General features: G+C 63.3%; 1 protein-coding gene across 2 annotated transcripts; it reads right to left on the bottom strand.

The window, feature by feature from the left end:
* Window positions 1-3,124: 3,124 nt before the first annotated feature.
* Window positions 3,125-17,248, bottom strand: L1CAM (L1 cell adhesion molecule). Of its 2 annotated transcripts, XM_072817765.1 has the most exons (27): window positions 17,058-17,248; window positions 14,394-14,408; window positions 13,780-13,885; window positions 13,372-13,574; window positions 12,310-12,432; window positions 12,036-12,206; window positions 11,700-11,811; window positions 11,401-11,585; window positions 11,123-11,254; window positions 10,848-10,991; window positions 10,209-10,320; window positions 9,928-10,094; window positions 9,666-9,822; window positions 9,372-9,496; window positions 9,154-9,264; window positions 8,717-8,914; window positions 8,454-8,524; window positions 8,054-8,276; window positions 7,479-7,594; window positions 7,047-7,248; window positions 6,834-6,956; window positions 6,554-6,727; window positions 6,352-6,471; window positions 6,118-6,270; window positions 5,465-5,599; window positions 5,084-5,156; window positions 3,125-4,485 (listed from the first exon to the last, which is right to left on the bottom strand). In XM_072817765.1, the coding sequence occupies exons 1-27, from the start codon at window positions 17,131-17,133 to the stop codon at window positions 4,254-4,256; spliced, it is 3,759 nt and encodes a 1,252-aa protein (XP_072673866.1). In that variant the 5' UTR covers window positions 17,134-17,248; the 3' UTR covers window positions 3,125-4,253. The 2 variants fall into 2 exon arrangements, with proteins under 2 accessions (XP_072673866.1, XP_072673867.1); XM_072817766.1 differs by lacking the exon at window positions 14,394-14,408.
* Window positions 17,249-17,449: the final 201 nt, after the last annotated feature.

Genomic DNA, 17,449 nt, shown 5'->3' with positions numbered 1-17,449 from the left:
GGGATGCACCAAAGCTGTTTTTGGAAGCATTGGGAAATTTGAAAATTTGGTTTGGCTGGTGCCATGGGACTAAACTTCTCGCTACTAGCGCAGAGAAGACATGCAGAAAGGGGCATGTCCCCTCCTTCTCCTCCAGCCTTGCAGTGTCCCTCTAACAACCCCCTCTGGTAGCAGAGCCTAAGATGGAGCCAGCTGGCAAAGCACGAATGTGGTTTGCACAATCCCCACTCTGGCATCACAAAGCAGATGACAACAAAGTAGGTTGAGACCCAAAAGACAAGAAGCTTATTAACGGGCACACTCACTCTCTGGGTCAGCCCCTCTCGTCCCAAGGCACGCACCTCTCGGAGGGACTGCGTGCACCCATTTTATCCATAAGCCAGAACAGGAAACCGCCCAAATGTCTACCAACAGGAAGATGGATAAGTAAGCTGTGGTGTAGCCATACAACGGACACCGCTCTTGGCAGTGAAGAAGAGGGAAGAGCTGACACAGACAGCCGCACGGGTGATGTCGCAGGACAGGTTGTCTCTGGAGCAGCATATTGGATGGGCGGAGGCACGCAGGGGCTTTCCCCAGTGATGCAAATGTTCTTTTCTTTTAAGATTTTATTTATTTATTCATGAGAGACACAGAGAGAGAGAGAGGCAGAGACACAGGCAGAGGGAGAAGCAGGCTCCACGCAGGGAGCCCGACGTGGGACTCGATCCCGGGTCTCCAGGATCACGCTTGGGCCAAAGGCAGGCGCCAAACCACTCAGCCCCCCAGGGTTCCCTGATGCGAATGTTCCATAGCTTGATCTGAGCGGCGGATTTGCAGGCAAACAATGGAGGTGTGCACTGTATTTCAAGCATGCTAGGTCTCAACGAAGACCTCTTTAGGAGCTTTTCAGGACAGCAAAATAATTTTGCATGATAATGTAAAGGTGGATCGATGTCATTATATGTTTGTGCAAATGCACTGAACGCACAACAGAGTGAAGCCTAATGTGAGCTGTGGACTCCAGTTAATGGCAGACGGTTACTGGCTCTTTGTGGAAAGGAGCGTCCCACACCAACACAGGATGGGAACTGCGAGGTTGGGCAGCGAGGGACTCTGTAGGAACTCTACTCGGCTCAGTGTTTCTGTAAATTTAAACTTGATTTAAAAAAAAAATTTTAAGGAGGCTCCACACACAATGTGGGGCTTGAACTCACAACCCAAAGATCAAGAGTCGCACCTCTACTGAATAAGCCCTCCAGGCGCCCCCCTAAACTTGCTTGAAAAACCAAACTCTGGTGCGCCTGGGTGGCTCAGTCGGTTGAGGGTCCGACCCTTGATCTCAGCTCGGGTCTCCATCTCAGGGTCCTGAGTTCAAGCCCTGCGTTGGGCTCCGTGCCGGGCATGGGGCCTACTTAAGCAACAAGAACAACATCTAGGGAGGCAGCCCAGGGCCGGTGCAGCAGTTCCACGGGCTCCTCAGGACCCCAGGCTCCCTTCACGTTGCTGCTCGGCCAACCCCATAGTGGGTCCGAGCTCTAGGATGGCTCCTCCCAGGCCACCAGGGCATTTGTGTTGCAGTGAGGAGCCAGTGGGGCAGGGACGGGCACGCTCTGCTTCTCTGAGGGCGCGGCCTAGAGGCTACCCATCCACTCACAATCCAGGGCCCACCTAGGTGCAAAACGGACGGGAAATGGACCTTCAGCTGAGCAAAATCCTATTGTGATGTCAAAATAAGCAGATCCTGCGGACAAGAAGCAGACGCTGACTGCTACGGCTGGAGATTAAGCGGGATGACGAGTGTGGACAAGTCTCCAGGGGATTTGCCGTCAACCGGAGCACAGACGCGGGCAAAGCTGGAGGGCTGTGGTGAGAGGGGCGGGTGCTTTTCGGGTGGAAGCTGTGATGGCACAGGACTGATCAACAGGGACAGATAAATTAGAGATGCAGAAGAGACAGCGACCACCCCTGAGCAGGTCACGGGGGTGGGAGCCCGGGCCGGGCACAGGGACTGAGCTCCGTGGCCTGCGGCTCAGCCCCGGGGCCCGGGAGGGTGAAGCGCCCAGGGCAGGGGACTGATCTGACCGTGGGCAGGTGGGAATCTGGGGTAAAAAATGCTCTTCTCATGCTTTCCGTGCTCAGTTAGAGACGAAGCACAGACTGCACAGGATCTCACCTTGGAGAGCCGGGGCGCAGGTGGGCTCGGGAATCCCCGAGGCGGGCCGCCCAGCCCTGTGGGTCCAACTAAGGTGGTCATCCATTTATTTTTTTATTTTTATTTTTAAAGATTAAAAAAAATTTTTTTTTAATTTATTTATGATAGTCACAGAGGGAGAGAGAGAGAGAGAGGCAGAGACACAGGCAGAGGGAGAAGCAGGCTCCATGCACTGGGAGCCCGATGTGGGATTCGATCCCGGGTCTCCAGGATCACGCCCTGGGCCAAAGGCAGGCGCCAAACCGCTGCGCCACCCAGGGATCCCCTATTTTTAAAGATTTTATTTATTCATTCATGATAGACAGAGAGACAGAGATAGAGACAGAGATAGAGACAGAGACAGAGACACAGGCAGGTGCAGGCTCCATGCAGGGAGCCCGATGCAGGACTCGATCCCGGGACTCCAGGATCATGCCCTGGGCCAAAGGCAGGTGCTAATCCGCTGAACAACCCAGGGATCCCCAAGGTGGTCATTCATTTAAAGTGTGTTTTAGGGGACGCCTGGGTGGCTCAGCGGTTGGGCCTCTGCCTTTGGCTCTAGGACTCTCAGGATCGAGTCCCACATTGGGCTCCCCGCAGGGAGCCTGCTTCTCCCTCTGCCTGTGTCTCTGCCTCTCTCTCTCTCTCATGAATAAATAAATAAAATCATTTAAAAAATGTGTTTTACTGGCATAGGAGACGGGCACCCCAGGAAGGACGGCTCCACTGGGGGGGCGCTGAAGCAGGCAGCCAGGCACAGGTAGGCTCCATCCTATTACACAGGGAAGAGAGGCTCCTGCATCTGCCCCACGGCAGGGCGCGCCCACGGGTGACCCGGAGGCCAGGGTAGAGGCCACGAATGGGTCTTGGGCTGCCCTCCTTGGCTCCGGCACCCACCGGTGGGAGACCCGGCCCGGGAGATGGTGCTCAGTAAAACGACCACAGTTCCTCTTCATTCGCAGGTTTTTATTTGCCTGTCATAATTCTGATATTTATGTACATATATATATATTTCTTTTGTTTTTTTTTTTTTGTTTTTGTTTTTTGTAAAGGGCTCATCAACAGACCAAGCAAAGGCAAACAGGGAGACCTTGGCTGCCAGGCAGGAGCGCAGCGGAGCTGGGAGACCAATCTTTCCTTCTTCCTTTTTCTTTTTTTTTTTTTTTCCGCGTCTGTTTTTATTTTTCCTAGGATGGGATCATCAAAGCTAATTGCTATAAAACCTAGAAACCACCTAGAGACTCAGACATCTGCCTACACACTAGCGGCATATGGGGAAAGGCAAGAGCACACACTTTCAAAGTCACGGTGTATTTACATTCCCGAGGTTGAGGGGCAGGGGGGCGAGGGAGGGCACTACTCGGGCCGGCGGGGGGGCGGCTGGAGGGTCCTGGGCTGCGGGCGGTGGCCGGGGCAGCGGGGAGATGTGCCTGTCCCCCACCCCCTGGCGGTGCCGGAGGCCACTTGGATGTTGTCTGGTGGGCACCGAAGGCAGCGTGTGTATGGAGCTCCTGGAAGCCGGCCGCGGGGTGGGACGCAGGGGGGCAAGGTGCCGGCGACCGTGGCACCGGCAGGTGGGGACCCTGGGCTCTCCAGATGGCCTCCTCTGCAGCCGCGGCCAGCTCGCCCAGCTCCCGACCTGGCTGGAGCAGATGGTGGGGCGCCCAGTCCCGTCCCCAGTCCCGGCCGGGCCGTCCGCGGAGCGGCCACCCCTACGTCCTCTCGGCCCAACCGCGGCTCAAAGGCTGACGAGGCGGCCCCCGAAGGCTCCTGTGTGGGCGATCGGCCCCCAAGCTGGAACAAAGCAGTGCGTGCCCAAGAAGGGGTGCAGCTGGGTTTTGGCAATAAAGTGGGGACCAGGGAGTCAGAAGGGGTTTGGAGGCAGCGAGTTCCTCTCCTCTGCCCCCAACTTCAAGCCTTCCCCAGGCCCAGGGCCGGAGGCCGGGGCCCGGGCCTGGTACAGAGAATGGACGGAGCCTCAGTCCCAAGGTGAGCGCAGGTGCTGGGCTTGGAGGTCTCGGCCTCGGACCCTCCGTAGCCTGGCCCTGGCCTTGGCCCTGCCTGGCCTTGCCTGGAGCCGCTACTCTAGGGCCCCGGCAGGGTTGATGGGGGAGGCGGCCCCTGAGCTGTCGTTGCCGCCTGCTGCCTCCTTCTCCTTCTTGCCGCTGTACTGGCCGATGAAGGAGCCGTCCTCGTTGAACTGCACGTCCACGCTGCCCCCGTAGTCGGCCAGGCTGTCGTCACTGCCCAGGGGCTTGATGTCCCCATTGAGGGACGGCTGGCTGCTGCCAAAGGCCTTCTCCTCGTTGTCACTGCGGGGGCAGAGGGCAGGAGGGAGTGGGAGGCTGCCCGGTGGAGCCCGGCGGGAGCTGGCGTGTGCCGGCTGGAGGGAGGAGGCCGGGGCCCCGGGTTCCACCTGCCTTTCATTCGCTCTGAACGCACTGGGGAACCAGTTCCCCCCTTGACACGCACCCCAGGATCCCGGGGGCCGTGAGGAAGCAAGTGGGTGCTCAGCCTGTAGGTGAGCCAGACAGGGGCCCCGGTCCAGCTGTCACCCCTTGCCCAGCCCGCAGAGGGGTGGAGCTGGGAAGGTGACAGGCAGGCCCAGAAATGGGGTGTCAGTGTGGGGACCAGGTGGAGCATGCTGGCTTCTCCCTGAAACGGGGCGCTGCCAGGCCAGAAGGCTGGGGGAGCCCCGAGCTCCAGTGAGCAGGGCCCAGTGGCACTCCAGGCACCCGCAGGAGGGTCCCTGCCATCAGGCTCTGACAGGATCTTCCCACCACCCCGGTCTTACCTCTCCAGGGACCTGACAACACCCAGCAGCACAAAGAAGAGAGAGAGACAGGGTCAGACATAAAAGCGAGGGGGTGCAGGGCGGCCGGGCGGCACGTGCTCTCACCCCCAGCTCACCTGTACTCGCCGAAGGTCTCGTCCTTCATCGGCCGGGCCTCGGAGTCCACCTGGGTGTCCTCCTTATCCTTCACTGCAGACACAGAAGGCCCCGCTTTGTCTCCCACCCCCGCCTGACTCCGGACACTGGGCCCCATCCCCAGCTCAGAGACACGGGGGAGGCGCCCCCTCTGTCCTCTGAGCGGCCCCCGCGCCCCGGAAGCCTTCAAGGCACAGCACTCACCCGGCGCGGGCCTCGGTGCCACCTGCCGCTGCCCGGCTCAGAAGCCCCGTCGGGCCCCCGCCCGCCCCCACACGCCCGCGCCACCCTGCCAGAGGTGGGGGGACCCAGGAGGGCTTGTAGCTCCACCCCCCTCGCCCGAGCCCCAGGCCAGGGCTTACCTGAGTATTTGCCCCCTTTGCTGCGCTTGATAAAGCAGAGGATGAGCAGGATGAGCAGCAAGAGAATGATGGCGCTGATGAAGCCGATGAACCAGCCCTCCGTGGCGAAGCCGGCGGGCGGGAGCCTCACGCGGCCTGCGGGAGGTCGGGGAGCAAGGCCCTGAGCGGGGCCCGGGACACACGCGCTCTCAGGCCTCTGGCCCTGGGGACTGGCAGGGCGGGGAGGGCCAGCCCGCAGCCAGCCCGGGGCCGGGGGGGGCCGCGATGACCTGGGGCTGAAGCAGGCTTGAAAGGGACACCTGGGGGGTCCCTGGGGGGCTCAGGGGTTTAGCTCCACCTTCGGCCCAGGGTGTGATCCTGGGGACCCGGGATCGAGTCCCACATCGGGCTCCCTGCATGGGGCCTGCTTCTCCCTCTGCCTGGGTCTCTGCCTGCTTCTCTCTCTGTCTCATGAATAAATAAATAAAATCTTAAAAAAAAAACAACGAAAGGGACACCTGGGGGGACCCTCTGGGTGGCGGGGGGCAGGACCTTTGGCGAAGATGACTACTCCGGAAGCAGTTCGAACGGAAGGATCCGCTAGGGGCCACTTAGGCCCGGCTGCTCCGGCCTGGGGCCCAGCGCCCGTCCCGCCCGCGCCGCCGGAGCCTCACCGGTGCCGTTGGTCTTCACGGCCATCTTCAGCAGCACCCGCTCCTTGAGCAGGTGGATCTCATAGTCGGTGTCGGGCTGCAGGTCCCACTGCGTGTAGGAGCTCTGGTTGTAGCTGACGTACTGCGGCGGCAGGTGAGGGCCCATCTTCTCGTCTGCGGGGGCGCGGGCGGCAGGGGTAAGCAGGCCGGCCGTGCAGCACCCCGGCCCCCCCCCCCGGGGCCCTGCGAGCTCACCCCCCAGGGCTTTGAACCAGATCTGGAAGCCGAAGTTGCACTGGCCCTCCTTGGGGACCCAGGAGACCACGCTGTAGTTCTCGCCAGCCATGGCCGAGATGTTGCCAAAATCCGGGGTCCCTGGGGAGCGAGAAGAGGTTGTGGGACCCCGAGGCCGCGCGGGGCCACCCCCCCACCCCCCGCCGCGGGCCCTGCGGCTCACCGGACAAGGCCATGGTGCCTCCCTCGCGCACGATGGCCTCCCCGGGGCCCTCCTTGGTGGTGGCCTGCAGCTGGAAGCGGTAGCGCAGGTGGGGGCTCAGATTGGTCAGGTTGTGTGTCCGCAGCTCGGGGTCCGGAAGGTCGAAGGACAGCTGCTCCTTGTCCCCGTCGTCCACTGCGGGGAGATGCGGGGAGTGGGCCTTCGGGCTCTGCGCACCCGCCCAGCTCCCCTGCACCCGTCAGGCCAGCGGGGGCTCGAGTCGGGGCCGCGACCCACGTACGGGGGTGGTAGGAGAGCACGTAGCCGGTGAGCACGCCGTTGTGGCTGAGCGGGGGCTGCCAGTGCAGCAGCAGGCTGGTATCCGACTGGCACTCCAGGTGCAGCGCCTCAGGGTGGCCCGGCACTGTGGGGCACAGACACGGGTGGGGGCCTTGCCCGGGCCTGCCCTGCGGTGGGGGAGGGCGGGCGCAGGGGCGGGGGGCCCAGGGCTCACCTCCCTCCGGGGTGCTGAAGGTCATCTCGCTGGCGGGCCCCAGTCCTCGGCCATTGAAGGCCCTCAACTCCAGACGGTAGGAGCTGTAGGGCCTCAGGCCCCCCAGGACGGCGCTGGTGGTGTTGGCGGCCACCACCACGTGGCCTCTGTGGACATGCCTTTTGCTGTGCCTCCTCTGACTGCCCTCCCACCAGTACGTCACCTGCGGGGGGTGGGGGACAGGAGACTCCACAGGGGCGGAAGGCATCCGGCACCGCTCACCTCGGTGCGGGCCTCACATTGCCCTCCGTGGGGACCCCTTCCTCACACCCTGAGGACTCCTGGGAGAGCACTTCACAGGCGGCACAGGCCCACCCCAGATCCTGCTACTCCTGGCGGCCTCACACCTCACCCTGGGGATCCCCCACCGCCACGCCTTGAACGCTTCCTTACGTTGTATCCTCGGAGGTGGCCCTTGACCTGGGCTGGGTCCACAGGCCACCACCGGACCAGCACGGCGCTCGAATTGAGGATCTTGATGCCTTCCATCTCAGGGCTTGCCTGCGGGTCTGGAAACAGCCGGTGACATGGACGTCGGCCTGCGGCAGCCGGAGGCCAGCCCACAACCCTCCCGCAGGAGGAAGATGGATTTGGATGCCGTGTGTGGGGCAGGCAGTTTGATGAGCAGGGCATGTGCATGGGGTCAGGGTCTCTCCTCGCAGACGGTTTATTGGTTGCAAGGGAGAAAGCATCTCGGCCAGGCGATCAAAATTAGTATGGGGTAGTGTTCCAGATGCAAGGAAAGGAAAGGAGCCGGACGACCAGACTTGAGGGGGGATCCCGGGCTGGATCCCCACTGACGCGGTTGGCACATCGGCTGCCCGCTACATAACCACGGGGTGTCAACGCTTAACCTCTGTACTTTCACGAGGGCACTTGGTTATAGAAGAAACTGTCCTGACTCCTGGGAAGTGCTCTACCAAGAGCCCCGGCGCGGAGGGAGGGCCGTGGGCCACCCCAATACTCACAATCTTCCCCAGAGTAGCCGATGGTAATCTGGGGCTCAGGGCCCTTGCCCTGGCTGTTGACGGCCTGGACTTTGATCTCATAAGGCACGAAGGTGGAGGTGTTGGACACGACCAGGAGGGGGTCGCTCACGATCTGTTCCTGCCAGGCACCCCGTGTCCCCTGAGGGCGCCATTGGACGCGGTACTGAACCTGGGGGGCATTCCAGTCCATCCACCTAAGCGGCTAGAGGGGGGTGGGCGGAAGAAGAACTGGTTGGCCAGGAGCACCCCCTCTCTGGCCCGCTCCCGAGCCCAGCCTCATGTCCTGTCATCCTCTGGTCGCCAGCACAGCCGCGGGGAGCGGCCAACGCCTGGATCCTGGCCTGATGTCCCGGGGCATGCTCGGCCCAGGGCCCCTCACCTTCCAAGTGATGACCATGTTGCTGGTCTCGTTCCCTTCCCCCTTCACGTCCACAGGGTTCTTCTCTGGGGCTGGAAAGTAATGTGTTAACACATCAAAGCTGTGGGCTCCTGCCGAGGCTGTGAAGGCCAAGGACGGAGGAAGGAATGGCCTGGAAGTCAAGGGCCAGCAGCTCTGGGGGAACCCTGCCTCCCAGCTCCCGCTGGGAGCCTAGAAGCAGAGGGGCTCAGTCATCTCTTCCCCTTGTGCCCCACGTGGCTCACCTGCCTCGGGTGTGACCACAGTCTCAGAGGCTGGGCTGGGCTCCCCGGGGCCGTATTTGTTGATGGCCGTCACTCTAAAGGTGTAGTGGATGTAGGGCGACAGCTTGAGGGTGGTGGAGGTCTGGTTCCCGGGCACCTTGCCCAAACTGTACCATTTCTCAGGCGCCATCTCCTTGTCTTCAAATTCAATGTCATACTCTGCCAAGAAGGGAACCGGCGATTGGGCGGGTGGCACGTGGGGGAGGGCTCGATGGGGGTATGAGTCCGGCTCTCCCCGCGGAAGGCATTCCCAGAGTCCCGCGAGGAACTGCGCGCCCCAAACACAGGCGTTTGCCCCAGTGAGGTGGCCAGTCCCGGGCCGCGGTCGTGGGAGGAGGGAGGCCCCAGGAGGAGGAAGGCTAGCAGGGGCGGCCGTAGGGAGGTGGGGGGCCTCTTACTCTCGATGGGGGCGTTGTGGTCCTCGGCGGGTCTCCAGGACAGGCGCACCTGGCTCTGCTTCAGCAGGTGGCGATCGGACAGCTCCAGGTGAGGCACCGGCCCGGGGCTCCCTGAGGGTCACGGAGGGTGGGTTCCCCGGCCCACACGCCGGCTGAGCACCCCACTCCCCAGCTCGAGAGGACCCCGTGCCCCCCGTGCCACTGGTCCCGGGACTCACCCACCACCAGCAGCTCCGCCCTGCCCTCCACCATGTCCAGCTCGGTGCCGGCCACACAGCTGTAGTTGCCCTGGTCACTGTAGTCCACGCTGTGGATGACCAGGCGCCCGTCCTCTATGAAGTACCTGCCGGGGGGGGCATGCTTGCCCGTTTGTTCTGCTGCCCACCCCTCCCCTCCCCTCCCTCTCTTGCCAGACCATCCCTGCTCAAAGCAGGGGTGCTCCCCCATGGATGAGGCCAGGAGGCTTGGACATCCCGCTTTCCCCACTCTGCCCCCTTCTACCAGGCCCGCACTTGTCACTGTCCCCAAACTCCTGGAGGTTTCGACCGTCCCCTCGCCAGGTGATGCTGTGCTGCAAGGAAGGGTCAAAGGAGGCCTGGCACGTGAAAGTCACTTTTGAGCCTTTTTTCTCGATTGCACTCTGTGGCCCCTGTGTGATCTGAGTGGCATCTGAGGACAATGATGGAAAGGGAGGGTCACTCCTGTGTCCTCCAGAGGCCTTAACCCTCCCTCCCGGAGGTGTTGCCGATCACATGGCGGGGGGTATCACCTGACCTTTGACCTGCAGGTTAGCCACAATGGTCACGTTGTTCTGGTCGTTGGCAGCCTGGCAGAAGTAGTGGCCAGTGTCATTGGCCTGGAGGTCCCGGATGCCCAGGGTCCCGTTGGTGTAGGGGAAGAAGCGTTCATCCTGTAGCACGGTCTTCCCTTCCTTGTCGAGCCTAGTGTGGGCAGGGCAGGCCGGGCTCAGACCCCATCCGGCTGGTCGCCTCACCCCCCAGCTCCCCGGGAGGCCGGATGGCTTGGAGGTGCCCCTTCGGGGAGGGGTCACTCACCACTGGACACTGGGCACAGGAGCTCCAAAGGCCTTGCACAGAAGATAGGCCGTGCTGCCCTCGACCGCCATGTACGTCTCGTTGTCAGGGGTCAGGATCTTGGCCGGAAGCTCTGGGGGAGAAGCAGTTACAGAGGACAGGGCAGGACTCAGGCCAGGCGCAGGGCTCAGGGCAGCCTCTCCCAGGCGGGCTCTGGGCATCCTCGGGTCCCCAAGAGCCCTGCCCGTCTGGCTTCCCTCTGCCCTCCGACATGCCTCAGATACGCCTCCCACCCCAAGCACCCAGGTTTTCCCGATTACTTGACGCCCCAGTGACCGTCCACCTGTTCCTGAAGGCCCTCCTGGCCCATCTCCGGGAGAGGAGCCACCAGGCCGGCCTCGGCACATCCGGGCCAGGGTGAGCCTCCACTCGGCCATGTGGTGGCCAGAGCACTCTCCGAAGCCACCTTTTCATCTGTAAATGGTGTGCACCCCCCACCCCCCACCCGGCACCGCTGAGGAAGGCGGGCGAGATTTGGGGCGAAGGGCCCCGGCGTGGCGAGAGGCAGCCACGGTAGACAAAGCAGCCGCGGGCTGAGTCAGTCCGGTGGCCTCGCCGGGTGGGCTGCAGGACGGACAGACAGACAGACGGGTTACTCACGAACGACATAGATGTAGGCATTGGCCAGCAGGAGCCCGTGCCTGTTGCGAGCCTCGCACTGCGTCACCATCGTGTCGCTGGGCTGCACGTTGCTCAGGATCAGGGCCCCACGCTGGATCCGGTACTTCTGGTCCTTGGCCAGCTCTGCGGGGGCAGCGGGTGGCCGGGGTGGGGGGCGGCACAGGGCAGAGCAGTGAGGCAGCTGAGGCCCCTCCTCGCCGTGCCCCCCTCCCGGGGCTCCCGTGGTCCCTGCCCCTGCCTGGGGCCGCACTCACCCTCCACAGGAATCCCGTTGATCCTCCAGGTGACCTCGGGTTGGGGCCTCCCCTGCACTTGGCAGTCCAGGCGGGCAGTCTCTCCGGGGCCGTACAGGTGGCTCTGGGGCTTGTGCAGCCAGTAGGGGGCAGCTGCGGGGGGCAGGAGCGCTGCCCTGAGCCAGCGCTCCCCCAGCCCCAGCCCCTGCGCCCACCCAGCCCCGGGACAGTGGGCGTCGCGGACGGCTGTCCCCCGAGGCCACTCCGGGAGCCCGTGCCACCCAGCGGAGGCAGCGTACCCTCCACCGTGACGTAGTAGGTGTGCCGGTCGCTGCCCAGCGAGTTCTCGGCCAGGCACCGGTACTCGCCGTCGTCCTCCTCTGCCACGTTCAGCAGCTGCAGGGTCTTGTTGTGGTTCTGGTAGGTGACTCGGTCGGCTGGCATGGGGCCACTGGGGCGCAGCCACTTGATGCTGGGTGTGGGGCTGCGGGGGGCCGACGTGGAGGAAGGCCAGGCGGGAGAGCACAAGGCTGCTCAGCCCGGTGCTGCGACACCGGCCCCAGGGTCTGCCCCCCCCACCCGGGGCACCCCGACTCACAAGCCCTCGGCGATGCACTCCAGGACCAGTGGCTGCCCCTGCAGGGCTACCAGGTGGCTGCTGGAGTTGGTGGGGAAGAGCAGGCGAGGCTTCCTGTCGATCATGCTGTTGGCTGCGGGGAGAAAGGGAGTGGGTGGCGTGGCCCATGCTCTCTCACGGTCGAAGTTACCAAGCAGGGGACTCCCCTGGGAGGCCCTGGGGCCCGTGTCCCCTCCTCTGCTCAAGGGAGGGCCCCATCTGGCCTGGGAGGAAGACTGAGGTCATTTGATCTTTGGGGTGGACAGTGCCTGAGGGTCAGAGAGAAGGGGGGGAGGTGCATGAGTCTTTGGGACTCACTGGCCTTGACCCGGAGGTCAATGGGTTCCTTCTGGATGATGGTCCGGGTGCCAGGAAAGTGGGCATGGCAGATGTAGTCTGAGTGGTTGTCCGAGGTGAGCACGTTGGCGAAGTAGAGATTGCCGTTCTGGCCCATTGTCACCCGCTCATCCTGTTTGATGTGCAAGATCTCTGTGGGGCGGGCGGGGGGCAAGAAGGCGAGGGTCAGGCCCCATCCGGGAAGGTCTACCCCCTGACACCTCCGCCCCGTCGGCGGCCCCTGGCGGGCACCCACTGCTATTCATCCAGTAGATGCGCAGCGGCTCGGCGCTGGGTGGCGGGTGGCAAGGCAAAATGACCGACTCCCCTTCCTCCACCTCCACGGGTTTCACCATCTCTTTCGGCCACTTGGGGGCACCTAGAAGGGACAGGGAAGCTGGCACTGGGTCCCAACTCTCCTCCGGGGCGGGGCGGGGCGGGGCCCGGGGAGAGGCGGAGGGAGAGCCGCTGAGGGAGTCCCCGCATCGGGAGGCAGCCGCTCTGGGGGGGCCTTCTGGGCTCGAGGCTGAGGCCGGCTGCGTGCAGAGCGGAGGCTGGGCAGGGGACCAGATGGCTGCGAAGGGTTAACCCTTCACAATTCTCAGCTCCCACCCAGAGGCCTAGCATGGGCGGGGGGTGGGGAGGCTGTGGTGCGGTGATGGGGGAGGGGAGCCGGGGAAGGATGTGGGAGTCACAGACCCTTCCATCATCCTGACACGGAAACCATGGCAACAGTTCCCAAGGTAACCAGAGGGGTGGAGAGGAGAGAGGAGCATGCTCGGGAGGCAGAAAGCTCAGGGAGGATGGGATGCAGAGGGAAAACCCCAGGGAGAGCGCGGCGCAGATAAAGACAGAGCTGCAGAGCGCGAGGAGGGAGAAGGAGGGCCAGGCTGGAGGTGGAGACGGGGCAGCAGGGAGGAGGGAGAGCGGAGGAAAGAGGCCACGGAGTGATGGGGGAGGTGGACATGACCGGAGGACTGCAGAGGCGCAGAGGGGATGGGAGGCCAAGCCCAGGCGGTGACTCAGACAGACACAGGGAGGGACGAGGCAGGCCCCGAGGCCAAGACGGGGCAAAGGCCAGAGGAAGAAGCAGCGACAGAAGGGGAGCTAGAGGTGACCGGGAAGACAGTGGAGAAAGGGACAAAGCACGGGAGGGGGCCACCGCTGGGGAGCAAAGGAGGAAGGTGGCTGGGCTGGCAGGGCACCCGGTCTCCCCCCCCACACTCAGCCACCAGCTGGGGGTGCAGGGCTCCCTGAGACCTGTCGGGGACCCTCTCATGTGCCCCGGGCCCTCCCAGGCCCCTGCAGCGCCTCGCACCCTCGGCCATGAGCTGGATCTCATGGGACATGGCCGTGCCCAGCTTATTGCTGGCAAAGCAGCGGTAGGTGCCCTGGAACCTCTGGGCAAAGTTGCTGTTGTTGCCCGTGATGGTGAAGGAGCCAGAATGTGGCGCCTGGTGCACGGTCACACCCAGCTCTTCCTTGGGTTTGAAGTGGACGCCATCCCGAGTCCAGCGGAACCTGCGGGCAGAAAAGGGCTCAGAGGCCCAAGGCGCTGGACCCCAGGACGGGGCTGGAACAGGCCAGGGCAAGGACCAAGGGTGATGAGCGAGAGCGCGGGGCTGGGGGACGCCTGGGCGCAGAAGTTGGTGGCCCTGGGGGGCGTGAGCACTAGAAGCCGAGCTCAGCAGCCAACGCCGGGGCTCGGGAGGTGAAGGTCACTCACTGCACTTCCGGTTTGCCACTGGCCTCACACTTGAGGCTGATGTCATCTGTGGGGAAGACGACCAGGCGCCGTGGGGACTGTTCCGTGATGACAGGTGGCTCCATCACTGGGGACAGGATAGGCAGACACGTGGTAAGGATGGTGTCTGGCTGGCTTCACGGCCGCGACCCCTGTCCCACCGCGAGGGAAGCAGGGCTTGAAACCCCTAGAGGCCCCGAGGCTAAGGGGGTGTGTGTGTGCGAAGAACCAGGCTGGGCCTCGAACAGAGGGAGAGATGGGGACACGGTGCACAGGTAGAGAGAGATGCAACAGGGAGAACCAGGAGCAAGAAGTACAAGGAGAGACACCTGAGAGAGAGACGAAGCCAGAGACAGAAAGCGGGGAGTCACAGGGAGAGAGGGGAGCAGAGGACAGGAGAGGGAGCAAGAAAACCCCGGCCAGGGCGGAGACAGAGCAAAGATGGCCCACGGGTCAGGGAGCCCGACAGGGAGCCAAGAGCCAGAAACGACGGGCGACCCGCGCAGGGCACAGGGCTTACGGGGAGAGGGGGCCCGCTGCACCCCTCTTTCCTTGGCCTGCTGGGAAGCACTCCCACCCACCCGGCCCCAACTTACCGCGGTATCCTTCATCTAAGAAATCCAGGCAGCAAGGGAGAGAGCGGAGAGAAATGCTGACACTAGGCCCCAGGGGGCCTGAGCCCCCCCGCAGGCCCCCTGCGGACGGGGAGGGAGGGACCCCTCCCAACGTGGGGGCTCCATGCCAGGCTGGAGCTGTGGCGGGCGGAGGCCCAGAGGACGGGCCGCAGCCTGATGGCTGGTCTCCCGGTGGGTAATGCCCACAGGGAGCCAAGACTGGAGACACCTGTGCCTCTTATGAGGCTGCCCTTTGGACCGGCCCTTGAATCCCCCCCACACCCCACCCCGCAAGGCCTTCGGAACTGACCCCCCTTCCACCTAGGGTGCTTGTGGGGGGGCAGGCAGCCCAGCATGCAGGGCACCCTCCCCTGCTGCAGCCCACTTCCCTCCTAATCCAATTAGCACAGCTCAGTGTTTTCAATTACCCAGGCCCAGCCCTCCGAGCCGGCGGCCCCTCCCCCCGAAGCCTCCCAAAGGCCCGGCTGCCTCCGACTTTCCGTCGCCCGCAGGGCTGACGCCAGCCCCCTTTCTCCCCTTCCTTCCTCCCCGCCTGCCTGCCACCGAGCTCCCCGGAGCGGAGGCCAGAGCTGCTGCCTCCCTGCCCCAGGACTCGGCCGGGGCCCGGGGCGGCTGTGAGGACGGGAGAGGAGGCGGGGAGGCACTCGTGCGCTTTGTCTCTGCAGAGTGACCTCCACTAAGGGCCCCCAGGAGAGAGGGGGCGGCTTCCTGGGGACACTGCAGCGGGAGCCCTGAACTGGGGAGGGGCCAGTGCAGGCAGCCCAAGAGCAAGAGATAGTGACTGGGATGGGGAACGGGATGGGGGAAATCGCCTGGGTGGAGGAAGCAGGAAAAGAGACAAAGGGGCCTGGAGGGGCAGGGAGGGAGACAGCTCTAGCTGGAGGACAGATTCCAACAGGGAGGCACCAGGCCACCCATCATATTGCACTGGGGTCAGTCACAAGCGCCAGCCAGTGCCCAGGGCAGCCTCCTTCTCTCTCCTCACTCCTTTCTCCAAATCCTCCCTGCCCTGCACACGCAGACACACGGGGCCAGATGGCCCAGCCTGCGGCGAGGTAGCAGGGCAGGCCAGACTGGTGCCCAGGGTCAGGCCTGAGAAGCAACCAAGAGGAGACAGAGGGGAAGGAGGACGAGTACATGTGTGTGAGTGTGCAAAAGTGTGACTCCAGGCAGGCAAGTGAATGCTCCTGGGTGTACTGCATGCGGTATGTTTGCCTCCCAGCGTGTTTGTACATGGGTGTGTCTTGCCACAGTATATCTGAAGGCTATGTGCGCGTGTGCTTGCATTCAGTATTGCACACCTGCCTCCGTCTGTGTGGATGGCTCTGCTCCTTTGTGTCTAAACCCCTCGCCTGTGTGTGACTGTGTGTGTGTGTGTGTGTGTGTGTGTGTGCCGCCTATGCATCCTCTGAGGGTCTCTGCTCCTTCTGTACATCTGTGCCTGGTTGGATACAGGTGGCTTGTCTGTGTCTACCCACACGTGCATCTGCGTGCATCTGTAACGGGAGTCTGCATAGGCATGACTTCGTGGATCTCCATGTGCGTATGGAAGGGGACATCCCCACTCTTTGTCCCGTCGCTCCCTCTCCACCTCCTCCACACCCTCGGCTGCCTTCCTCCAAAGCCAGGCACCTTCCAAGCCCACCTCCCTCGGCCCCTGTCCCATTCGTGGCACAGACAGTCCTCCCCACTGCCAGCCCCCAGCTCATCTCTCGGTGACACTGGCCTGCTCCAGGTCCAGACTCAAGAGACAAAGGTGGCAAGGTGAGGGAGAAAGGACTCGAACTACCAAGGAGCAGGCTCAGGATAAACATCATCACAGTAACACACACCCCACACACAAACGGGTACTCACACATGGCCCCAAGTCACATGCAGCCACTATGATCAAATGCTAACAAATACCTGCAGACCTTCACACACCTGACCAGTAGGTACAATAAGTAACAGTTATAGCGACTCACAAACTTACGCATATAGAAAATCGAAGTCACACTCAAGAAAATCCACATTTAGTCAATCACAACCACCCCCGGCCACACACACAAAATACACAGCCTGTGCGACTCACAAGCACACGCAAACATTCATGTTTTGTCACAAGCCTCCAGCCATACTCCGCAACCTCCACACACTTACCCACGTACACACTCCACAAATGAAGGGTTCCAGCAGTCCCACCCCTCGGCCCCACAGAATCCTAAGGATCCAGAAAGTGGCTGGGCCTTTGTAAGGAGTTTTGTCCCATCTCCGTTCACAGACAGGGCTACCGAAGGCCCGAGACGGGATTACCCGCGTCAGGAGGGCGAAACTTGAATGCAGGCCTTTCACAAGCCAGCGGGGACCCGGGCCGCCCCCCACCTCCGGCCGCCCCCACCCCGGCGCCAGGTGGGGGAGGGCGGGCCCGGGCGCGCCGAGCCCGCTGTCCGTGGTCCTGAAACCGCCCGTCCCCTGTCCGTGGTGCTGACGCGCCGCGCGCCCGCCGCCCCCCTCTCCGGGGCCGGGGACCGTGCGCCCAGTCCGTGCCCAGGAAAGTGGGAGCCAGCAGAGGCGAGGAGGCAGATGATAACGAGGAGGCCGGCGCGGCGGCGAAGGGAGGTGTGAAGGCTCCCTCGAGCTACTCACATTCGTCGGGGATCTGGATGAGCAGGCAGGGGCTGCAGAGAAGGAGAGGCCACAAGTACCGCAGCGACACGGCCATCTTCCCGGCGGCGCCGGCGGCTCGGCACGGCACAGCCGGCCGGGCTCGGCTCAGGCTCCGGCCGGAGAGAAGGGGGCCGGTGGGCGGCTTGGGGCGGGAACCGGGGGTGGGGGCGCTGGAAGAGGGAAGAGGGAAAGGAAAGGTGGGGGAGGAGAGAGGAGAGAACGGACGACTTTAGTGACTAACATCTGGGCGAGCCCGGGCTCCTGGCCCCGCCCCCCGCCCCGCCCCCAGCTGGCCGGTTCCCCCACCTCTCCCTCCCCCGCACTTTGGAGGGAGAAACCTAGAAGAGTCTTAGCGCTGGCTAGGCCTCCAG

Source organism: Canis lupus, chromosome X (assembly GCF_048164855.1).
Source record: "Canis lupus baileyi chromosome X, mCanLup2.hap1, whole genome shotgun sequence".
NCBI lineage: Eukaryota > Metazoa > Chordata > Mammalia > Carnivora > Canidae > Canis > Canis lupus.
Note: the sequence above shows the minus strand (reverse complement) of the source record. Positions and strands in the feature narration are given on the sequence as shown.

Excerpts from the sequence above, each read along its gene's own strand:
- L1CAM (XM_072817765.1), bottom strand. The coding sequence starts at position 17,133 with ATGGCCGTGTCGCTGCGGTACTTGTGGCCTCTCCTTCTCTGCAGCCCC. Across the intron at positions 13,575-13,779 it reads AGTGGCAAACCGGAAGTGCA|GTTCCGCTGGACTCGGGATG; the intron begins GTGAGTGACCTT and ends TTCTGCCCGCAG. Across the intron at positions 7,595-8,053 it reads CGGCTACTCTGGGGAAGATT|ACCCGCAGGCAAGCCCTGAG; the intron begins GTGAGTATTGGG and ends GGCTGTTTCCAG.